Source organism: Gracilinanus agilis, chromosome 2, assembly GCF_016433145.1.
Source record: "Gracilinanus agilis isolate LMUSP501 chromosome 2, AgileGrace, whole genome shotgun sequence".
NCBI classification, from domain to species: domain Eukaryota; kingdom Metazoa; phylum Chordata; class Mammalia; order Didelphimorphia; family Didelphidae; genus Gracilinanus; species Gracilinanus agilis.
In genome coordinates, this window is record NC_058131.1 from 500,455,239 (window position 1) to 500,476,158 (window position 20,920).

At 36.6% G+C, this 20,920-nt stretch overlaps 1 protein-coding gene across 1 annotated transcript in view; it reads right to left on the reverse strand.

Annotated features, from left to right (window-relative positions):
• Positions 1-470: 470 nt before the first annotated feature.
• Positions 471-20,920, reverse strand: part of PTPN21 (protein tyrosine phosphatase non-receptor type 21) — a 102,176-nt gene continuing 81,726 nt past the window's right edge. The window contains exons 10-18 of the mRNA XM_044664990.1: positions 20,808-20,868; positions 19,950-20,034; positions 12,265-13,733; positions 8,100-8,237; positions 6,622-6,843; positions 3,250-3,378; positions 2,664-2,898; positions 2,033-2,193; positions 471-599 (exon numbers count right to left, since the gene is read on the reverse strand). Of these exons, the coding sequence (XP_044520925.1) occupies positions 471-599; positions 2,033-2,193; positions 2,664-2,898; positions 3,250-3,378; positions 6,622-6,843; positions 8,100-8,237; positions 12,265-13,733; positions 19,950-20,034; positions 20,808-20,868 (2,629 nt within the window). The remainder of the gene's footprint in view (positions 600-2,032; positions 2,194-2,663; positions 2,899-3,249; positions 3,379-6,621; positions 6,844-8,099; positions 8,238-12,264; positions 13,734-19,949; positions 20,035-20,807; positions 20,869-20,920) is intronic.

Sequence of the window (20,920 nt, forward strand, 5' to 3'; positions counted from 1 at the left end):
TCCCATGGAAAGTTGGGTTTCTAACTAAAGGAACCCCTAGATATTTTAGTCACAAAATAAAATTCTCTTATCAAAAAGTAGTTTTTAGATAGAAATCTATACATTGCCTTTAACAATTGCTAGAACTGCCTAGCATAGCTTCAGTAAGGTAGAGAATTATTTTATCTAGAAAACACAACCTCAAGAATGTGTGCAAGTACCGCAAATCAGCATAGACAGGAGCTGAGCCCAGTTACTCCAACTAAGTCCCCAATTCTCCAGCACTTCCCCCAAGCAGAAATCCACCTCTTTGGCCTTGTGAGTTCCAAGGCTCAATGCAATGCACCACCGTGAATTGACATTAGCACCCTACACCTTGTGTAAGAAGACTGGGGGAAAAGCCCAAGAACAAATGGATTTTCCTTGACAAACCCATTTTTTTTTCCCTTGTAAACTATAGGTTATTGGGTCCCAGGAGAAACAAGTAGAGGTTATATAAGCCTTGAGTTTCTCAGGAACTGAATGAGAACTCTATAGACAAAAGTATATTGACATAGTGTCTGCACCATCATCATCCTTTGATGCCTCAACATATCAAGCACTCGTGGGATGTCCAGCATCTAGGGAAAGAAAAACGTGAAATCAGAAAAAGAATACTAGGCATGATGGGAATTTCAGAGAAGGGGAAAATGTGAGGCTCAAGGAAGAAGAAAAAGGAGAGCTAAAGATGCCCACATCTGGCTAGCTTTAATTAGATGACTCAGGGACCACCACACCAGGTTTTCAAACTTGTTTTTAACATATTCTGGGTTTGCCAAAGAAGTCAGAAGTCTTTTTTACACTCCAAATGGGGTCAATGTGGCCGAGTGCTCCTTTCCAAAACTAAGTACTTTATTGGCTCAATCAAAAATGAAACAACATTGAATAAAGCAAGAATTCATGGGGCCAGATGATTTCTAAAAATAGCAGTACCTTACAGGGAAACTGTCAAATTCTTACACAAGATTCCTGCCACTTGTACCATTGTAACACCTCTCATTTTCAAACCACTGGGGTGCAGATCCTCAACACCCTCATGTCTGGACCACTATTAATATCCCCCTGGTGGTTGGCCTACATCAAATCTCTCCTGGCTCCAGTCCTCCACTCTGCAGTCAAATCCATCTTCCTAAAGCACAAGACTAATCATGTCATACTCCCCACCCCCCGCCCAGGCCCACCCCATTCAATAAACTTGTGGCTCCTATTGCCACCAGGATTAAATATAAAATCCTTTTTAAGTGTTTCATAAACTGGTCCCATCCTATCTTTCTAGTCTTCTTATACTACTGCCCCAAATACTCTACAACTCAGTGATAGTCTCCTTGTTGCCCCTCACACATGACATTCAGTCTCCTGATTCCAAGCATTTGCATGTTCTCCATGCCCAGAGTTCCCTCTCATTCCTCATTTCCACCTCTTGGCTTCCTTCGGCTTCCTTCAAGCCTCTGCTGAAATCCCACCTTCTACAAGAAGCCTTTCCTGGCTCCCCTTAATACCACTGTTCTCTTATTATCTCCAATTTATCCTGCACACAGCTTCTATATTTATAGTTGATAGAATGTTTTCTCCCCTCATCAGACCATAAGCTCCTTAAAGTCAGGACTACTTTTTGCCTTTCTTTGTATTTTCAGTGATAATAAGTGCTTAATAAATTCTAATTGATTGACTGTTGGATGGGAAGTCAGACTTGGTGACCTCAAAGGTCTTAAAGTTTTGAGATTTTGTGCTTCTCTAAGCCTGAGAAGAGGAGAAAAAAATTTACCTTTCTTCTTTACAGAGGCAGAAGGCTGTCAATGCAGAATACTGTACACACTGTCAGATCAGCATAGTTTATAGACTGTTTTTTTTTTTTTATGAACTGTCTTTTTTCCTTCCTTTTTTTTTTAAGCCCTTATTTTCCATCTTAGAATCAATACTAAGCATTGGTTCCAAGGCAGAAGAGCAGTGAGGGCTAGGCAATGGGGGTTAAGAGTTTATTTAGCAACAGAAGTCTCAATACATAAATAACAACCTCATTGTGCTCCAAACAGGCGATCATGATTTCCGACAAAATGACCACTCCACTTCTTCCTACACCAGCACTGCAGTGGACCAGCAAAGGAGGGTTGGGACTTTTGGGCTCTGTTGTGCTGTTTGTGTGGCGACGAACTGACTGGATCTCCTCCAGGTAAGCTGTCAAAAATGAACAAGACAGAGACAGAAAGGGAAAGAAATAGAGAGATGAAGAGAGTTGGTTTTAAAGCTGTATACAATCCTTAAGAAGCCATTCAGTTTGTTATTCAGTTAGAGGCAGTAAGATACAGTGGAAAATGTGCTGGATTTAGTCAGAGGAGTTGGTTTCAAATCCTAACTCTTCTGGGTCACCTACAGCAAGCGACTTAACCCAGAGAGACTCATTTCCCTCATCATTTAAATGAGGCATTTGAACTAGATTCTCTCTCTAGCTCTAAATCTATGAAAATGCAGACTTGTCACCTAAGTCTAGACATTTATTTGCTGTCCTACCTATCTTCTCAATAGCCCTTGAGATCTTTATTTTAAAAGTCAAACTATTTTGGAGAATCCCACTGTGTGTATATAATGACCATCTGTGACAGCATATTATGTTTTCTCTCCATAGCCTTCAAGCATGTGGCACTTACACAAAAACCCCTTTAAGTCCTCTGGACAACCATGCTCGGGCCAGTCAGTATATTGAAGATGCCAAATTGTTCTTTCTTGCCCAGTGAGGAGATGTTTGATTTTCAAGCCAGTTGTGGCATAACAACCAGAGTCAGTGCGGAATCGTGTTGTGATCTTAAATCTTCCATAGGTGACAGTGTTATGTCTTGAACCAAGCCTTGGCCAATACCGAAAGCTCTTCTCTCGTCCACCTTCCTTTAAAAAAATAAAAAAGTGGGGGAAAGAGTTAAAGAAATATGTAGAAATACTCTATTTGCCAGCAATGTGTCTAGGTTACTGTCCCCCACAAAAACTCTTTATCTTCAGTTTTGAGTATTGATTCCAAGAGCATTAAGGGCTGGGGTTTGGGGGTTAAGTGACTTGCCCAGGGTCATATAACTAGGAAGTGTCTAAATTTGAACCCAGGTGTGACTCTCTATCCATTGAGCCACCTAACTGTCCCTATCCCCTAAAATTTCCCCCTATTTCATCCTTAAGGTTACAGCTCCATAGAAAGCAGATCTCTCCAGTGAATAAGGAATCAGATTAAAATAAACAAGTACTCACTTCTTCTGCTGTTGCCATTGCTATGATAGCAATCCCTTGTTCCCATACCATCTGCCAAAAATCCTGACATGTATTTTGCAAAGGTCCTTGAGTGGCAATATAATCCCATTCGATGCCACCAACAGAGACCTAAAGGCAGAAAAATATTAAAAGAAAATCTTAAATTAAGATCTGAGGAACTTACAAAGCAAATACCAATCACTCATACTTCCTTGAGAAAAGTCATCTATGAAATATAGAAAACAGTATATCTTGAACAAGAATATATTTAATAATCAATTAAGTTGATTACCATTCAAATGAAATATAAAATTTTGAATTTTATACTTAAAAATATTCTCCTATTTGAAATGAAAACCAAGAGAGAACATTGTACACACTAATGGCAATATATGGTAACAACAATCAGCTTTGTGAAAGACTTAACTCTTCTGTTCAAAACAATGATCCATGACCATTCCAAAGGACTCAGGATGAAAAAAAATGCTATCCATTTCCAGAAAGAGAACTGATGAATTCTAAATGCAGTCTGAAGCATACTTTTTTGCTTTATTTATTTTTCCCCTCTACCCAGAACATAGCTAATGTGAAAATACACTTTGAATTAAGGTATTCCTTCCATATTGCAACTTTCCCCATCATGGTTTCAATATATCACAGGTTGGTATAAGAAATTAAATGGGAATTTGGGGGGAGTTTTTCAGAAGCTGCAGATGACACACAAAGGCCATAAGATTACACAGGAAAAAGGTTAGAAACTCAAATATGAGGGTGGAATTGGGGTCTGAGACCTTTGTAAATGTTCACTCATGTCCAACATTTAATAATCGCATGGACCATAGCATGCTTATACCACCCATAGGGTTTTCTTGGCAAAAATACATGCTGGAGTAGTTTTCCATTTCCTTCTCTAGTGGCTTAAGTGACTTGCCCAGAGTCACATAACTAGGAAGTGTCTGAAAGCCAGATCTGAACTTAGGTCTCCCTGACTACAGACCCAGCACTCTATCCACCGAGTCATCTAGCTGCCCTGCTTTTTGTTTAAGGGAGATTAAACTGGTAGCATAAGTATACACAGGACAAATGCCACAGATAACAATGAATATGAGCTAGAATGAGCCAGGCTAAAAACTTCATAGAAAAATAGGAAGGTTTGATTTCTAAGTTTTGAATTTACACAGCATTTTATTGGTAGCCAAATTCATAGCCAAACCTCCACACCTTTCTCTCTCTCTCTTTCTCTCTTTGTTTCTCTCTCTCTCTCCCTCTCTCCCTCCCTCTCTTTTTCTCTCATACACATACACAAAAAACCAAACTTTTTTTTAACAGAGTGTTCTTTTAGTAATATTGAAAAATCCTTGACAAGTGTCAACATTGTTTGGGAATCTGGCAAAATTCTTTCTTAAAATTCTTATATTTTCTTTATCCTCTTTAATAGACATTTGTGTATAAGTCAGTTATCTTCATTTAGTGGGGTTTTTTTTTCCAGTTTCCACTCATCATGAGCACTACAAGGTTTCACACTAAGTATTCCACAAAATTATATTTCCTGTTACCATTGGGTACACCATGAAACTAATTCTACCAACTTCTTTTTTAGCTTCTCCAAGGAAAATCTCTAAGCCAGCTTCTGTTCAACTGTCTTTTGATCATTTATGATGAAAATATTCAAAACACATGTGGTTTTCTTCAGGCCTCCAACAGATAAGAACTTGTTTGTTGTTGGACAAAAGTTAAGGAGAACACCAACAGTTTAAATGGTGATTGCAGATGCTATTTGCAATTCTTAGCATATTTTCCTCTCATTTTTAGCTACAGCATTATAACTTCAAAGGTGAAAGAATCACATTAAACAGAGCCATTTTGTATCTCTGTTTGTTTCATAGGTCACTAAGAGCAAACACATATTACTTAGTGGCCAAGTCACTTGTAAAGAGCATCATCAAATTTGGTTCATTTAGTCACTGTACAGCAGATGTATCTACTACTCTATTTGCAGTTCCTCCAAGATTGAAGAACTTACCAGAGTTAGAATTCCAATAGTAAAGCAATTGAGAACCCCGAGGCAAATCCAAGCCACAATGATGAATAGAACTGAATTTTTGTGGAGGAAAGTGTTAACCTCCTTTAACAAAATAGTACAAATAAAAGAATGCATATATGAAAGAGAAATTTTTAAATTCCTCCCCTAGTCTTTTTTTTTAAATATTGATACCAAAAAGCAATTCTCTCCTGAAAATATTGACCTCGAATATCATGTCAATGAGCCAAGAGTGGGAGGGAAAGGAGGAAAGAAAAGCATCTGGTTTTGTTCACCCACTCATGAGTCATAGGTTTTCTCCTTCCATTTTAACAATTCGAACGTTACTAGAGTTGGGCAGCATAACACTGTTGTCTCCAGGAAAGAGGTGACTGCTTCTTCAAAGAGCCAAATGATGTTCTGAAATAATTATGGGCAGCATGTGGAGATATGCCATCACAGAACAGTCTGTACTTTCTGAGAAAAGGGCTACCATAATCACCAAGATTGACTCTAAGGTACACTTGCCTAAATACATGAAAATGGATGCATGGATGTTATCAGACAAACTATATCTGGAATAAGGGTTTTTAAGTTCCTAGAAGGACAGAATAATGGATTAAAAGATCAAGTCTTTACTCTTAGATACAGGGAAAAAATCTTCTAAGCATCCCCTGAGTCCACAGTACTAAACTGGGAAGCAGATTATTTTGCCACATAAAAAGTAAACGTAACTTTACTTAAAAAATTCCCTTGAACAAATCTTAATCTTGGTTTAAGAATTTACTCTTTTGTAACTCAGATATTTTAATAATAGCCACTTGCCTAGGAAGGCATTTTTAATACCAAGAAATTAAAACTTGAAATATGTTTGAAGACTTTTGGCTTGGAATTCTGTGACTATCAGCAAGTCATTTAAATATTGTGTATCAGTTTTATCCTTCGTACCATGAAGATAATAATAATTATACTATACCTATTTTCATCTGTTTTTGTGAGCAATGCATCTTACAAAATTTAACAGGTTATATACATAAAAACATTATTATAATTATCACATTATCAAAAAGATGTAGTGGAGAGAAATAGTGAATAGCCCACCTCAAAACTAGGAAGACCTGGCTCAAGTCTCAACTCTGAAACATTCTACCTATGTGTGACTTTGAACAAGCCACTTAAACTCTGTGTTCTAGGCAACTTTCTACAAATTACCTAGAATATGTTAATGTGTTCACTTGCATTGATAGACAAAGTTTTCTCTGCCAATTAAGTACCATGTCCAGTCTCTCTCACTCATCCCTACCACTCTATTATCATTTGTAAAATATAAAATCTATCAATTTTCCTCTCACCTTAATATGTGATGCATTGATATAACCAGTATTATTTTCTTTGGTTGGGACCAATTCTACTCTGGTATCATCATAAGGGAGCACATCTTGGAATCTGTTTCTCTCTGCATTGTCAGGGAGCCGTGCTATTGCACATTCCCCATCCAACCGCCGCTTTTTCAGAATGCGTTCATATTCTGTGAACACCATTCCCTGTTCTAAACGCTGTTCCAGAATTTTACACTGAAAAAAAAAAGATTATATTGAATAATATGAAAGTATTCACTCTTAATGATTCTAATCTCAAATCTTTGTTAAAAAGAAATGGACAGAAAAGAGAATAGGCTTTCAGTTGTTTTTGCTTTGAATTTATGCCCATATACATAGTACTACTGTAATGTGAAAATGATTCTAGACAAAATGCAAGGAAAAATATATACTACAACTTGGAAGGAAACTCAAGAACATGACATACAAGATAAATTTAGATGAACTGAGTACTTTTAACCTGGAAAAGACTTAAGGAAGCTGTGAATATAATCTTCAGGTATAATTTTCACAGAGAGAAGGGTTTAGACTTGCTTTGCTTTGAACCTCAGGGTGGACCTAACATCAATAAGTAGGAGGAACAAAGTGGTAAATTTTAGCTCAGCATTACAGAAAACTTCCTGAGAGTTAGCCCAAAATGTAATTGGCTGCCTCAAAACCCCCATTCCACCAGGTATAGAATGACAAATTATTGGGATGTTACAGAATGTATTTCCTGTTTTAAAAGATCAGACTAATGTTGTACAAAATTAGCTCTATGATCAAGTAAGAAGAAAAATAATTTCCAAGAAAAGACAAGTTGAAGAAGATATTATTAATTCAGTAATTATAAATGGTTTTATTTGATGCTATGAAAAACATTAATAAACATAAAAATATTAAGTAAATATCTAGAAAAATCATGACATATAAGGAAATTTGTTCCTAGTAGTCTAGGGGTCTAACCTGATGTTAATTTAGGAAAATTGCACCAAAAAGACTATTCTTTCTTAAAAGAAATCATTTAATTGAAATCATAATTAAGATTACAAAAAATCAGTATTTAATGGAAAAATTGCTAGAATGGAACTGCAAAAACAAATCATTTAAGTGGGTCCCACTTTTGTTTCTTTTTTTCATAATCTCTTATGCACATCTGCTACCAGCCCTTCAAACTTTAAAAAAAAAAAACAACAAACTTAAAGACAGCTCTAGGTGGCTCATATAGAATAAAAATCAGAAGAAAAAGTTTGTAAGGCATTTTCACTTTTAAGAGATTCACAAATTTTATGACATTATCTCTAAATTTACCCAAACTTGAAGCCTGAATGACAGAATTCCAGAATCCTAGATTGTTGCTATCAGGCTTATGAAAGCTATAACATTTAATAAAACTTTTTGGAGATTCTTCTTTACATTATTCTGTTATCATTAAAGTAGAAGTTATAATATCCAAACTTATTTTTACATACCCTTTCATCATTGGTTGCTCTGGTAGGCACTTCTTTTCCTTCATCAGGCAAGGGCATTCTAGATAATGATAATCCATTTAAGGCAGCCAGTTTAAGAGGTCCACATTTTTTTGCATCTGCTCGATTCTTTTTCATTCCCTATAGAAAAATTTATATATATATATATATATATACTTAATATGCATATATATACACACACATACAACTATATATATTTGAACATATATTTACACATACCTTTCCAAAGAAAAAAATGAAATTTAACTAGATTGAATGCAAGACAGAAGAGACTAAATGTTTCTCTCCAGATTTACAAACCATCATTTCTGTCTACATGTTTGTGCTTCAAGTCTTAAGTTTGTGTCATTAGGTGGATGCCACATTCTTCCCAAAGCCAAAACCCTAATCCAGTTTCATTCCAGATAGGAGATTTTGAAATACACCTGGTGGCATAGCTATGGTGCAATGAAAGGTGAGGCTCTAAGCCAACGACATTCCTCCACGAGATAGATCTCTAGAATTTCAAAACTTGATATAGAGAGCTCAGGTATATCCCACTGAAAATTTTGATTTTGGTAAAGATCATATTTAAAACAAATGTGAAAGTAACTCCATGTAGGAAAAAAAAAGTGTGTGTGTGTAAGACCACTACTTCTACTCATATTCTATATTGTCAGGCATCCAACAAGCTAATCTTTAGTCAACCACAGATTTTTTGTATGCCCATGATTCCTTATTTTGCCTTTCCATTCCTCAAGTAATTTCTCTTTAAAATGGGAAAATAAAATACGATTGCACATTACTAGGGAGGCAGAGATAATATCTTTAAATGTTTTGATTTCCTGAGGGAAAAAAGCACCAGGCAGGAAAAGGAGGAGGGAATGTATAATAGAAAGAATGCTATTTGAGGTCAGGAGACATGAATTCTACTCCAAGCTTTAGCACAAATTTTACTTGTGTTCCCTTGGGAAAGGGAAATAACCTCTCTTCAAGTCTGAAATAGTCAGTTAAGAGTAGAAGAGTTCTCTAATGTCCCTTTTTCTTATAAGTTTGTATCAATATTTTCTTTCTTAAACTAAGTATCCCAAGTATCTTGCCTTTTAACCTTCCAAGGAGATACTCTATATGACAAACTCTTTTTAGAGAGGAAAGTAAAATCAGCACAACTGATTGATAACATTTAAAAAGTACAAAAACATGTACAACATGTAACACTGTGGACCTCCCACTTCCATGAAGGGGTAGGATGAGAGTGTCTTCACGATTCTTCAATTAAGCCCTACCTGATCTCTGTAATTTTGTTGTTTACTTTTGACTTTTTAAACATATGGTTGTTCTTTCCATTCACATTGTTATAGTTTCTGTGTATACTGTTTTCTTGACTCTGCTTACTTCACTCTGCATTAGTTCATCCAGGCATCTCTATGTGCATCCCACACATCATTTCCTATAGCACAGTAATATTCCATTGTATAGTCATTTCCCAATTGATGGGTATCTACTTTGTTACTAATTCTTAGTGATCACAAAAAGTGCTGCTATAAATATTTTGGATTATATTAACTTTCTTAGGGTCCAAATTTTCCTCTGAGTACTACCTATATGACTGGGAAAAGCTCACTTTATTTCACTGGCCTCAATTTCTTTACCTATAGAATGATGGGGTTGGGAGACATAGTCTCCAAAAGCCTTATACAGTTCTAGACTTTTGACCTAGAACAATGCAGAAGAAAAATAAGATGTCAAGTAGGAAAGCAACATGGCTAAAATTAATGTACTCTAGTATGGGGATTCTTAACCTTTTTTTTTGTATAGAGCAGTAGTTCCCAAACTTTTTTGGCCTACCACCCCCTTTCCAGAAAAAATATTACTTACCGTCCCCTGTCACATACTATCACCACCCCCTCACAGTTATTCACCGCCCCCAAATGCACCTGTGGCAATCACTGTCCCCCTGGATCGATGCAGCACCCACCAGGGGGGCGGTGGCGCCCACTTTGAGAATCACTGGTATAGAGGAATCCTTTTGGCTAGTTAGATGAAGCCTACAAACTCTTCTGAGAATCAATTTTTAAAAAATAACAGAAAGAAATGCCAAATACCAGTGAGAAATTAAGAAGTTATAATATTTTCACAACTCACGTTTCCTCCTCTGTAAAATGATGGGGATGAATTATTTGATACTTTAGAATGCACACACTTTGTGGCTCTAAATAGTCACTGAAACATTGCAAACTGCTTCAGATACAAAATAAAATAGCTTTTAATCATTTAAAAATCTGAAGTTCCAGATATAAGGGAAGTTGTATCAAAATAGTCAAGTCTACTTTCATTAATACAGAGCATACTTTATAAGGATTTCATTGGTTTTGTGAGGAAATCTTCATCTCTAGACAATAGCTGATAAATAGCTAACATTTATATAGTGCTTACTATGTTCCAGGGACTGTGTCAAGTATTTTATAATTATTATCTCATTTGAACTTTGCAACAATCCTAGGAGGTAAAGATTATTATTATTCACATTTTACAAATGAGGAACCTGGGGCAAACAGAGTTAAAGTGACTTATCCAGGGTCAGTAAGTATCTGAGACCAGATCTGAACTCTAATCTTCCTGATGGAACCAATGCTCTATCCACTGCACCCCAATCCATTGCCTAGTATGTTATACATTTAAAATTGATGTTAAAAGAAAATGGTAGCCACTTAAAGAAATTACCCTCAAGAAACAATCTGATTTGATAAAGTTCTGATGTGAGATATACAGAGAATTGATTTGAATATATAGTCATTGCACAATTAGATAAATGATACAGATAAACGACATGGAAGAAGTTCTCAAAAGAAGAAATGTAAGTTGTCAACTGTATGAAAACAATGCTGAAAAACACATGTAGGCAGTTCTCAAAAGAAAAAACTATCAACAACACTAGGGGGGGAAAAATTCTCCAAATTACTGTTAAACAGGGAAATGCAAACTAAAACCACTGTAAATTTCCAACCCTTCAAACTGGCAAAGATGATAGAAGTTAGCAGCAATTCTTGGAGAGGCCATGGGAGGACAAGAACACTAATGAACACACGGTAGAGACGTAAATTGCTCCAACCACTCTGAAAAGCATTCCCTCAAATGTCACTAAAATGTGTTCATTCCCTTTGATATAGCAATACACCATTAGGTTTATATCTTTAAAGAGATCAAAGAAGGAAGAAAAGGAACCATTTGTACAATAATTTAGCAGCACTTTTTATAGTTGCAAAGAACTAGAAACAAAGGGGTTTCCACCAATTGAGAAAGACTGAAAAAAAATTATGTAAATATAGAGATATTTTTACTCCATAAGAAATGGCAAAGAAGACAGATTCAGAAAAATCTAAAAAAAATTTGATGAACTGATGCAAGGTGAAGCAAGTAGAATCAGGAAAACAATTTCTAAAATTATAACACTGTAAGGGAAAATAGCTTTGAAAAACTTGAGAACTCTGATCAGTGCAAGACTCCCTAAGACTGATAATGCTGTCAAAAAAAAAGTCATCAATTGAACATTTACAACATACACAGAAGAGAACAGGTCTTCCTCACTCCAAGACCAACTGTCTCTCCATTGTATGATGCTTTCTCTCTCTATCAAAATACAACAGAAGTTCTCACATTTAAAAGAATCTACTGAACAAATATAACGTGGCCATTATCTAAAGCTCTATAAATTCAGCAGTTTACAAGCACTTGGTTGGAAGTGGGTCATGAGATACAACTATAGGGAAATTTTCAGAGGCAGGCCTAATTAACACCCTCCCCTCAAAAAAAAAAAATACTAATTAATGCCATGCCATTGCCATTTTCTTCTCTATGAAACTCCATGAACAAAATATTTGATTCTAAAGGGAACTCACCAACTTATCTTCTCTGTTCATCTAATTTATTCCCCCTTCATAAGGCATCAAAAAGACAAACTAGAAGATTCATCAGTTTCTATCAATTTTCAGACAAGACCAAAACTAGTGAGCTAAAAACAGCACAGAAATAAGAATAAATGGGAGGGAAAATTCAAATACATACAAGAAATGTACAAAACCAGGCAAAGAAAATTATTTTAAAATACAGTCCTGTTTGTTTACAAAAGACTACCAAAAAAACCAAACTCACACATTTTATAGCTTACCCCTAATGGAGGAAGACCTTCGACAACATTCTTCTTCCCTGAAAGAATGTCCAACACGGGCCTCTTCTTAAGAGAATCCCTCTTGACTCTATATCGTCCTGACGTTGTCAGGTCGGACTCCGACATCGATGGAGTGAGCAGCCCTTGTCTTCTAGGGAGCTGGGTTTCAACTATTATATGAACTGGACTGATGGCCCTGACTGACTTCTCGGTCTCCAGCATATGTGACTTTGGCTCAAGGATATGCAAAGGGTTGGGCGTGGGGGGAACAGAGCCATAAGGATAGCTGAGCAAAGGCTCTTTGGAGAAGCCACCCATGCCCGAGGGATGCTGGGGGGCCTCGTCAGGATGAGGAGAGAGCACTGCGCGGGCTTTGCTTTCTTCCTCGAAATCCTCCTCCTCTTCTTCTTCTTCACTGCTATGAATCAGCATAGTTGCATCTGAAAGAGACTTCTTATGACCGTATCTCACATTTTCCTGTTCTTCGCTGTCTTCCTGTTTTGTCCTTTCTAGGAAAACGTTGGGCTGAGAGCTGGCTGCTATGACCCGGGGCAGGGCCACGTCGGCTGCAGAGGCAGACATGGTCCTCTCTTTAAGTCTGATGCCTTCGAAACCATGGGTCAACCCAGCGATCTCGATGCTGTTCCTCTTCTTTAGCTGGGCGTGCCGGGCCGCCGTCAGGGGCTCGCTGACCTCCTGCAGGGAGTGGGCCACCGGGAGGCTGTCTTCTTGGAACGTCTGCACGGAGTGGTGGACCCGCCTGGTGATGAGATCCGGATTGCTGCTGCTGATGTACAGATGTCGGGACAAGTCTGGGGTGCTGTTGGCAGGGCGTGGATACGGGTAAGGGGGGGGCGGCCTGTAAACCTGCGTTTTCATGATGTTGGGGGCTGGATAATCCTGAGCCTGAAGCTGGACGTTGGTCAGCTCGGGCACGCTCACTGCCCCGACCACGGGCCGCCTCTCGGCAGGGTAGGGGTAGGGAGACTGGCTGTGAAAGCTGTAGTTTAGATTGAAGGGATAGTGAGCGGACTGCGGAGAAGCGAGCTGCGCGCGGTCTCTGATCTCCGGCTGACTGTAGACCAGAGCGTCGGCTCTGCTATACGCGTACGAATTGCCAATGTTGAGGTTTCTCAGCGAGTGGCTCTGCCGCTCTGCGTGGCTCACTCCGCGGTTAAGCTGCCGCATCACGGTCTCATAATCTGGGGTGGGGCGGTAGGACGGCGGGATCAGGGTGCTGTGCCTGTGTGTCGGGACGTAGTCGGGCCTCATGACATCGCTTCCCGTGATGCTTGGGTTGGAGGACATCGGGGACGGTTGCAAGAAAGGCTGCGGGTTATTTAAAGAGTTTGTGCTGTGGGCACTATAGACGCTTCCATTGCGGATTCTTCCATTGTAGTCGAGCGCTCTATCTAGACTCGTCTGAGAATGGCAATAATACCCATTCTGGTTGTTCCCAAAGAGGTTATCTGAAAAGAAAATATTTAAGACTTATTTCAAGCCAGATATTTAAAATGCATCAATGTTAATACCCAATATTGACATTCAAGAATAAAGAAAAACTGCCACAAACTGCAACCATTTCTTTACCAAAACAAAAAAAACAAACAACAAAACAAAAAAAAAGGAAACCATAAAAACAAAAACAAACTTGCTATACTTTCATGTTAACAAATAATAATGAAACAATATTGAGATTCAAGAATAAAGAAAAACTGCCACAAACTGCAACCATTTCTTTACCAAAACAAAAAAAAAAAAAAAAAAAAAAAAAAAAAACAACAAAACAAAAAAAAGGAAACCGTCAAAACAAAAACAAACTTGCTATACTTTCATGTTAACAAATAATAATGAAACAATAATGAAAAATAACAAATAATAATGAAACAACTACTTCAGAAATCATCTTCCTTTTCTAAAATTCATAATTTGTGTTTGTCTATCAATTAGATGAAAATCTAGAACTTGCCAAGGGGCTCACTGGGAATGTACTTTACTCACAATAAGATTAGTTTGAAAAGCACTTTTTTCAGACCTGAATAATCTATAAACATCAAAAGAAAAACTTACTGACTTGTAGATTTTATTCTAGAGGAACTATACTATTCTCTCAAGTTTAGTAGTAGAGGTCAATTAGAATTACAAAGGGCCTTTAATGCTTATTTTTCCTTATCATTTCAACAGTTCATTACTATATTCCTCTGTATCTGTGGGATATGAATAAAATCTTCCTCAAAGAGGTAGTATATAAAAATTCCAATTCTATGAGGTAGTGTGATACAACAGAAAGTATGCTGGATTTGGAGTGAGAGGACTTAAGTTTGAGTCTTTGCTGTGGTCAAATTCATAACTACCAAAGAAATGCCACAAAAAAGTGGGTAGAGCCAATTGTTCTGGGACTAAATATATATAATATATATAACATATAATCCTCACTAATTCAGACAAAGTAAAAGAACATATTATCTGCACTAAAAGATGAAATTATAAAATATTTTTTTAAACCCTTACCTTCCGTCTTGGAGTCAATACTGTGTATTGGCTCCAAGGCAGAAGAGTGGTAAGGGTAGGCAATGGGGGTCAAGTGACTTGCCCAGGGTCACACAGCTGGGAAGTCTGTCTGAGGCCAGATTTGAACCTAGGACCTCCCGTCTCTAGGGCTGGCTCTCAATCCACTGAGCTACCCAGCTGCCCTATAAAATATTTTTAAAAAACAACAGATTTAAACTTTTTGATCATGTACAATAACCGGATGGATGCTAACCAAGTGTATGCAGCCCAGCAGATATCATGCTTTGAAAAAAATATTTGAGATAATTTATAATTAGCATCTAAAAGTACCAAGACTTCAATTATACTGGTTGCTTACAAATTGAGATTTCTAAAGTTCTTGAAAATAGTTTGTGTCCTTAAAAGTTCTCCCCAAGATGCCCATCAATTAGGGGAATGGCTTAACAAATTGTGGTATATGATAGCGATGGAATACTATTGTGATGGAATGCACTGTAAGAAATGATGAACAGGATGATTTCAGAAAGAACTAGAAAAACCTACATGAACTAATATAGAGGAAAATAAGCAGAACCAAGAGAACACTGTATCTAGCAACAGCAATATTGTGGAATGCTCAAATATGATAGACTTAGCAACTCTCAGCAACACAATGATCCAGGACAATTCTGAGGGATTTATGACAGGGAATGCTATAAACCTCCAGAGAAAGAATTGTTGGAGTTGGAAAGCAGATAAAAATTACAATTTTTCACTTGTTTATTTAGGTTTTGGGTTTTATATGACTATTCTCTTACAAAAATGAATATGGAAAGATGTATGTTTTACATGATAATACACGTATAACCCAGATCAAATTGCTTGCCAGCTCTGGGAGGGGGAAGAGAAGGAAAACAATTTGGGTCATATAATTTCAGGAAACTTATATGGAAATGTTATTTACATGTAATTGGTAAATAAAGAATTTTTTTTAATTCTCCCTGAAATTCAATCAAAGTACAAATTAACAAGGATTATTGTTTAAGTCATTTCAATTTCAACTAGTAGACAGGCAAGACCTATATTAGATACAGTGCTGATCTGGAATCAAGAAGACCTGAATTTAAAGAGTCTCAGATACTGTATAATTAGAAATTTGCTCCCCAGGAACTCTCTTTCCCAGCTTCCCATGTTCCTTCTCACGTTACATGATAACATAGGAAGGATATAAGTTTTGTGTAGCCGTGCCCTCTTTCTCTCTTTTCTCCTGATTGTGATTAGGAAAGCTGGCTTTACACCAAGCAGGAGAATCGACACACACCATGATCAGGAGAAAAGAGAGAGAGGGCACAGCTACACAAAATTTTCCTATGTTAGCACGTAATATGAGAAGGAACATAGGAAGCTGGGAAAGAGAGTTCCTGGGGAACAAATTTATAAATATACAATACTTACTAGCTAAATGACCTGGGGTAAGTAGCTTAACCTGAGGTCAGTTCCTCTATAAAATAAGGATAACAGTAAAATGATCCTTCCAGGGTTGTTATAAGGATCAAATGAGATAATAACAATAAAGCACTTAGTATAGTGCCTAGTACATAGTAAAAATTATATAAATGTTAATAGTAGCAGTAATATTTATTCTCAGTCAATCAAGAGTCAGATGTGCTTCTCTAAAACAAAAATACAGATAAAAGAATGAGTATTTGGCAAAAGCATATCTATAAGAGCAGAGAAAACAAGTGATTTATGGATTAGGTAGATAAACAGACAGCTAGAGACATAAACATTCATTGCACAAAAGGAAGGCATCAGAAGAGTACAAAAAATTTATGGGAAGGGCAGCAACAACATAAGATTCACAAACATTGCCACATGTCTGACTTGTGTACAATAAGTAAAGCATAAATTCTCAACACATGAGTTTGGCAGATAATATGTTGAAATCAACTACATATTCTCATCATTTTTTAAAATGGCCCACTTAAGAATTAAAATGCATGAACTCTGTGAAAGAAAATATTACCCCTGGTCTTTTGTGAACTATCTCTGAAAAATTCCTTGAGTCAAACACAAAAGCATCATCCTCTTATACTTAGCAGTTGTTGAAATTTGCAAATAAGGAAAAGCAGCAAAAATATTTTAATATCTACACATACAAATGTGTTTATGCATGGGTATATTATCATTTGAAAAGTAGCTGATTCATTGTCTATATGAACATTCTGACTTTTTTAAGTATCATTGTCAATTATAATAATAGCATTTATTAGCTTTAAGGTTTACAAAACACTTTACCTGTATTCTTTCATTTGATCCTCATAATACCGTCAAGTATTGTTTTTATCTTCATTTTACAGATGAGGAAACTGAGGCTGAGTTTATCAGCCTTCCCAAAAGTCACATAGTCATACAGCTAATAAAGCACCTGAAGCAAGATCTGATCTCAGACCTTCCTAATTCCAAGTTCAGTGATCTACTCACAATATCACAAAACTAAAACAATCATATCCTAAAATCTAAATGAGTTGGTAGATGACATTTAAAGCAATTGACACCTACACAAAACCAATCTTAATGCATACTTTTGAAATTGCAAAGTAGGCCATAACAGATTTGGAAAGTAGCCTACACAAAAACTGTAAATTATTAACAAAGTGCAGGGCTTATCACCCCAATGTAGCAAGAGAAAACCTAATGTCTCCTCCTCAAAAGGGCAGAAGAAAATTGATAGGCATGCTCACGGTATGGTCAAAAGTAAAAAACCTAGAGAAATACTTTTGGAACCAACAGCTATTCTTTCATAGTCACAATAAAAGTAGGTAACAGGTCCATTCCAATGGATTTCTTGAATGTAACAGAAAAATGACTAGCCTTAAAAGGCGTAAAATCAAAAGGCCCTCCCTGATCAATATTTGCATGAATATAGCTAACACGTTTACCAAGAATCATCAAAGAAGTAGCTGAATCATATGAATCTGTTTCTAAAAAAAAAACAACAGAGTTCTGTGATAACAAAGCAAGATGAGTTCAGTGTCACAGAATCACAGAAGGGTTATCTGAGAGGAAATGGGCCTGGATGATCAATACGTGTTATTCAAAGAAATGGCATAAATATAAACCCAGCAAGACATCACTACAGACTATAAAAGTTTAGCCCACACCAAGTATCTATCAAGACATGACATAACTCAGTGGCTAGAAGTATACAGACAGGCAGACTCTTCAACTGGCAAATGACAAATCTCCAAATGAAATACACAGGTCTCAAAATGTTCTCAAGAATACAAACGATGAATTGTACTGGAATTGAAGCATTATTATAGAATGAAGGGTTGCCCATAATCTGCCAGACATAACATTGATCCATTAAAAACTTAAGAACAATGGTTTTTTAAATAGCTATTGGCTTATAAAATACTCAGACTCCACCCTGCATTTAGTGAAAAGCTTTCAAAATACAGAAATCTAGTGGGAGAAATCAAATTCATGTAGGAAATTACCTAACAGAGTGAAGGACTTGAGGGACAGGCAGACAGACAGACAAAGTAATAGACAGACAGATAACTAGATAGATGTATATGTATACAAACATATATTTGGATTTGTTTTGTTTGTCTATAAGTATTTGTAATATGGGAGAACTGTAATTTATTTTAATTGGTAGAAGAGAAATTTGAGAAGAAAAGGACTAGCAAAAGTGATGCTCAAAAAGGGAAAAAGAAAGAGGGTCACTAGATTTTCTTAATACACAGGAGAAAATAGAAGGTTCAGAAAGAGGTACAAACAAGCAGGTCAGCTTTGATATGAAAATTATTACATTCTTTTGTTATAAAAAATTAATCTGTATTAACAGTCACAATAAAGTTTAATTGCTAAGTGAATAGGTTGATCCTTTTATATCCTATGTATTCAGAATATTCAAGTTTGTTGATATTTGTCAAATTCAAAAATTTTTTAAGTCATATAAGAAGAACATGAGTGACATTTTTTTTTTTATCCTTACTTTCTATCCTAGTAACTATAAGACAGAAAGACAAGGGATAGGCAATTGGGGTTAAGTGACTTGCTCAGTCACACAGCTAGGAAGTGTATGAGGCCAGATTAGAACCCAGGGCCTCCCAATTCAAAGTCTGGCATTCTATGCCCTGAAACACCCAGCTGCCCTGACATATCATCTCCATGATCCTATCTACTAGTGTTGAGGATGCTTTTGACAAGCCTACACGGGAGATGAGCTTATGTTCTAATATTTCCATACAGCTACAGAAAGCAATTACCCACCCATGCAGTTGTCTAAAAGAATATTAAATATAAAAAAGTAAGATCAAGACAGTGACTTGTTCTATGGGTATTTCCATCTAAACAAGATAAAAAGAGTGATTTTTCTTTAATAACAGTGAGATGAGACTAATGATGACAACTGACAATTTTATAGCACTTTACAGTTAGAAAATGTTTCCATACGTCATAGGACATTTGATTTTTACAACGATACTGTGACAGAGGAAGCACAGATACCACCATTCCTGGCGACAACACTATCAAGTGTTGGGCCCCCAACTGAAGGCAGAACTGACGTCAGGCCATTTTTCTTTCCACTGCCCACTGCAACCAAACTTCTTCTTTAATGTTTGTAATCCATTTAACTTGCAGGTGAGTAGGCTGGAATGGAGGACCTCTAAGGTCAATGATTCTTAAAATCATAGCATTTTAGGGCTTGGGGGTCCTTTGTTCAGCCCTGCCCTTCCCCTCATTTTCCAGAGAAGGAATCTGAGGCCCAGAAAGTTAAAGTAACTTGCTGAAAATCATACGGGCAGTAAGCAGCAAGGCAAAAACAAGGACTGATTCCAAATCCTTCACTCTTTCTACCACATCATGATGCTATAATGATGATTAGGACCAAGTTCTTGATATTGTGTTTTTTTAAATAAGGGATACATTTCAACATATATTTTTGTTTTGTGCTCCAATATTGTACTGTATTCCTATGAGTTTCCAACAAATTAATTGCATATGATTCAGGCATAACAGAGAAAAGAGAATTCTTAAGTGTAATTCTTTCAGTTCTCTGATTTGAAGATTCCTATAAACAGAGTAGCCAAAAACAGCCCTGACTGGTAAGTTTCTAAGTCTTCTTATTCTTAGTAAGAACATTAACTAAACGTGGCCTCTTGAAAATAATGCAGACTTACCTTGGGAAGAAGAATATGGCTCTGTGTAGTGTCCATTGTAATGTAACTGAGGTGGTGGAGGCATCACATATGCCTGTGGCTTAGGCTAAGAAATGAAATTTTATAAAACAAGACAAAATATTAAATCTTCCATATTGTAAATGAATGAAGTTTCTACTCGGGAGCTACCTACTTCCCAATTTTCTCACTTAGAAATATTTTTAAAGCTATTTATTTTTTACACACTTGAAACCTAAAAATGTAGCCCTTTTCATAAACCAAAACTGAATCTTCAACTATATACCTCAATTTAACTTCTAGCTGAAAATGAAGATGCTGTCTAGCATTAGAAAGTAACATATTTAATTAAGTTTGGGTTATATGATTGGCCCAGAGGAGTTTTATTTTATACATGGTTCTTCAAATATAATTTTGGCATTAAATGACCTCTCAATCATGTTTCCTAGAAAGCACTAGTTCCTTCTTAGCCAAAACCTCTGACATTTAAAAATTAATTCCCTAATGCTAACTAAGCAGTCAAAAGAAAAATGTTTGACCAAGAGTAATAACCAAAACATATATTCATTTTTTTTAAACTCTTACCTTCTGCCTTAGAACCAATACTGAATATTGGTTCTAAGGCAGTAAGGACTAGGCAATGAAGGTTAAGTGACTTACCCAGGGTTACACAGCTAGAAAGTGTCTGAGGTCAAATTTGAACCCAGGACCTCCTGTCTCTAGGCCTGGCTCTTAATCCACTGAGATACCCAGCTGCCCCCAACATATATTCATGTCACTGAGAAAGCAAGCTTTTAAAATGTGACTACAGTAAAATGCTTAAAAAAAAGTCAAACTTAAAAGATGATTTCATCTCCTTACCAAAGACATCCTTGATGAAGACCTCCTCCTGACTGGATTCACTGCAAGAGTCTGGGTTTGCCTAGAATTTTAAAAGTATGTTTTTGAGGACAATCTCATACTATATCCTACAA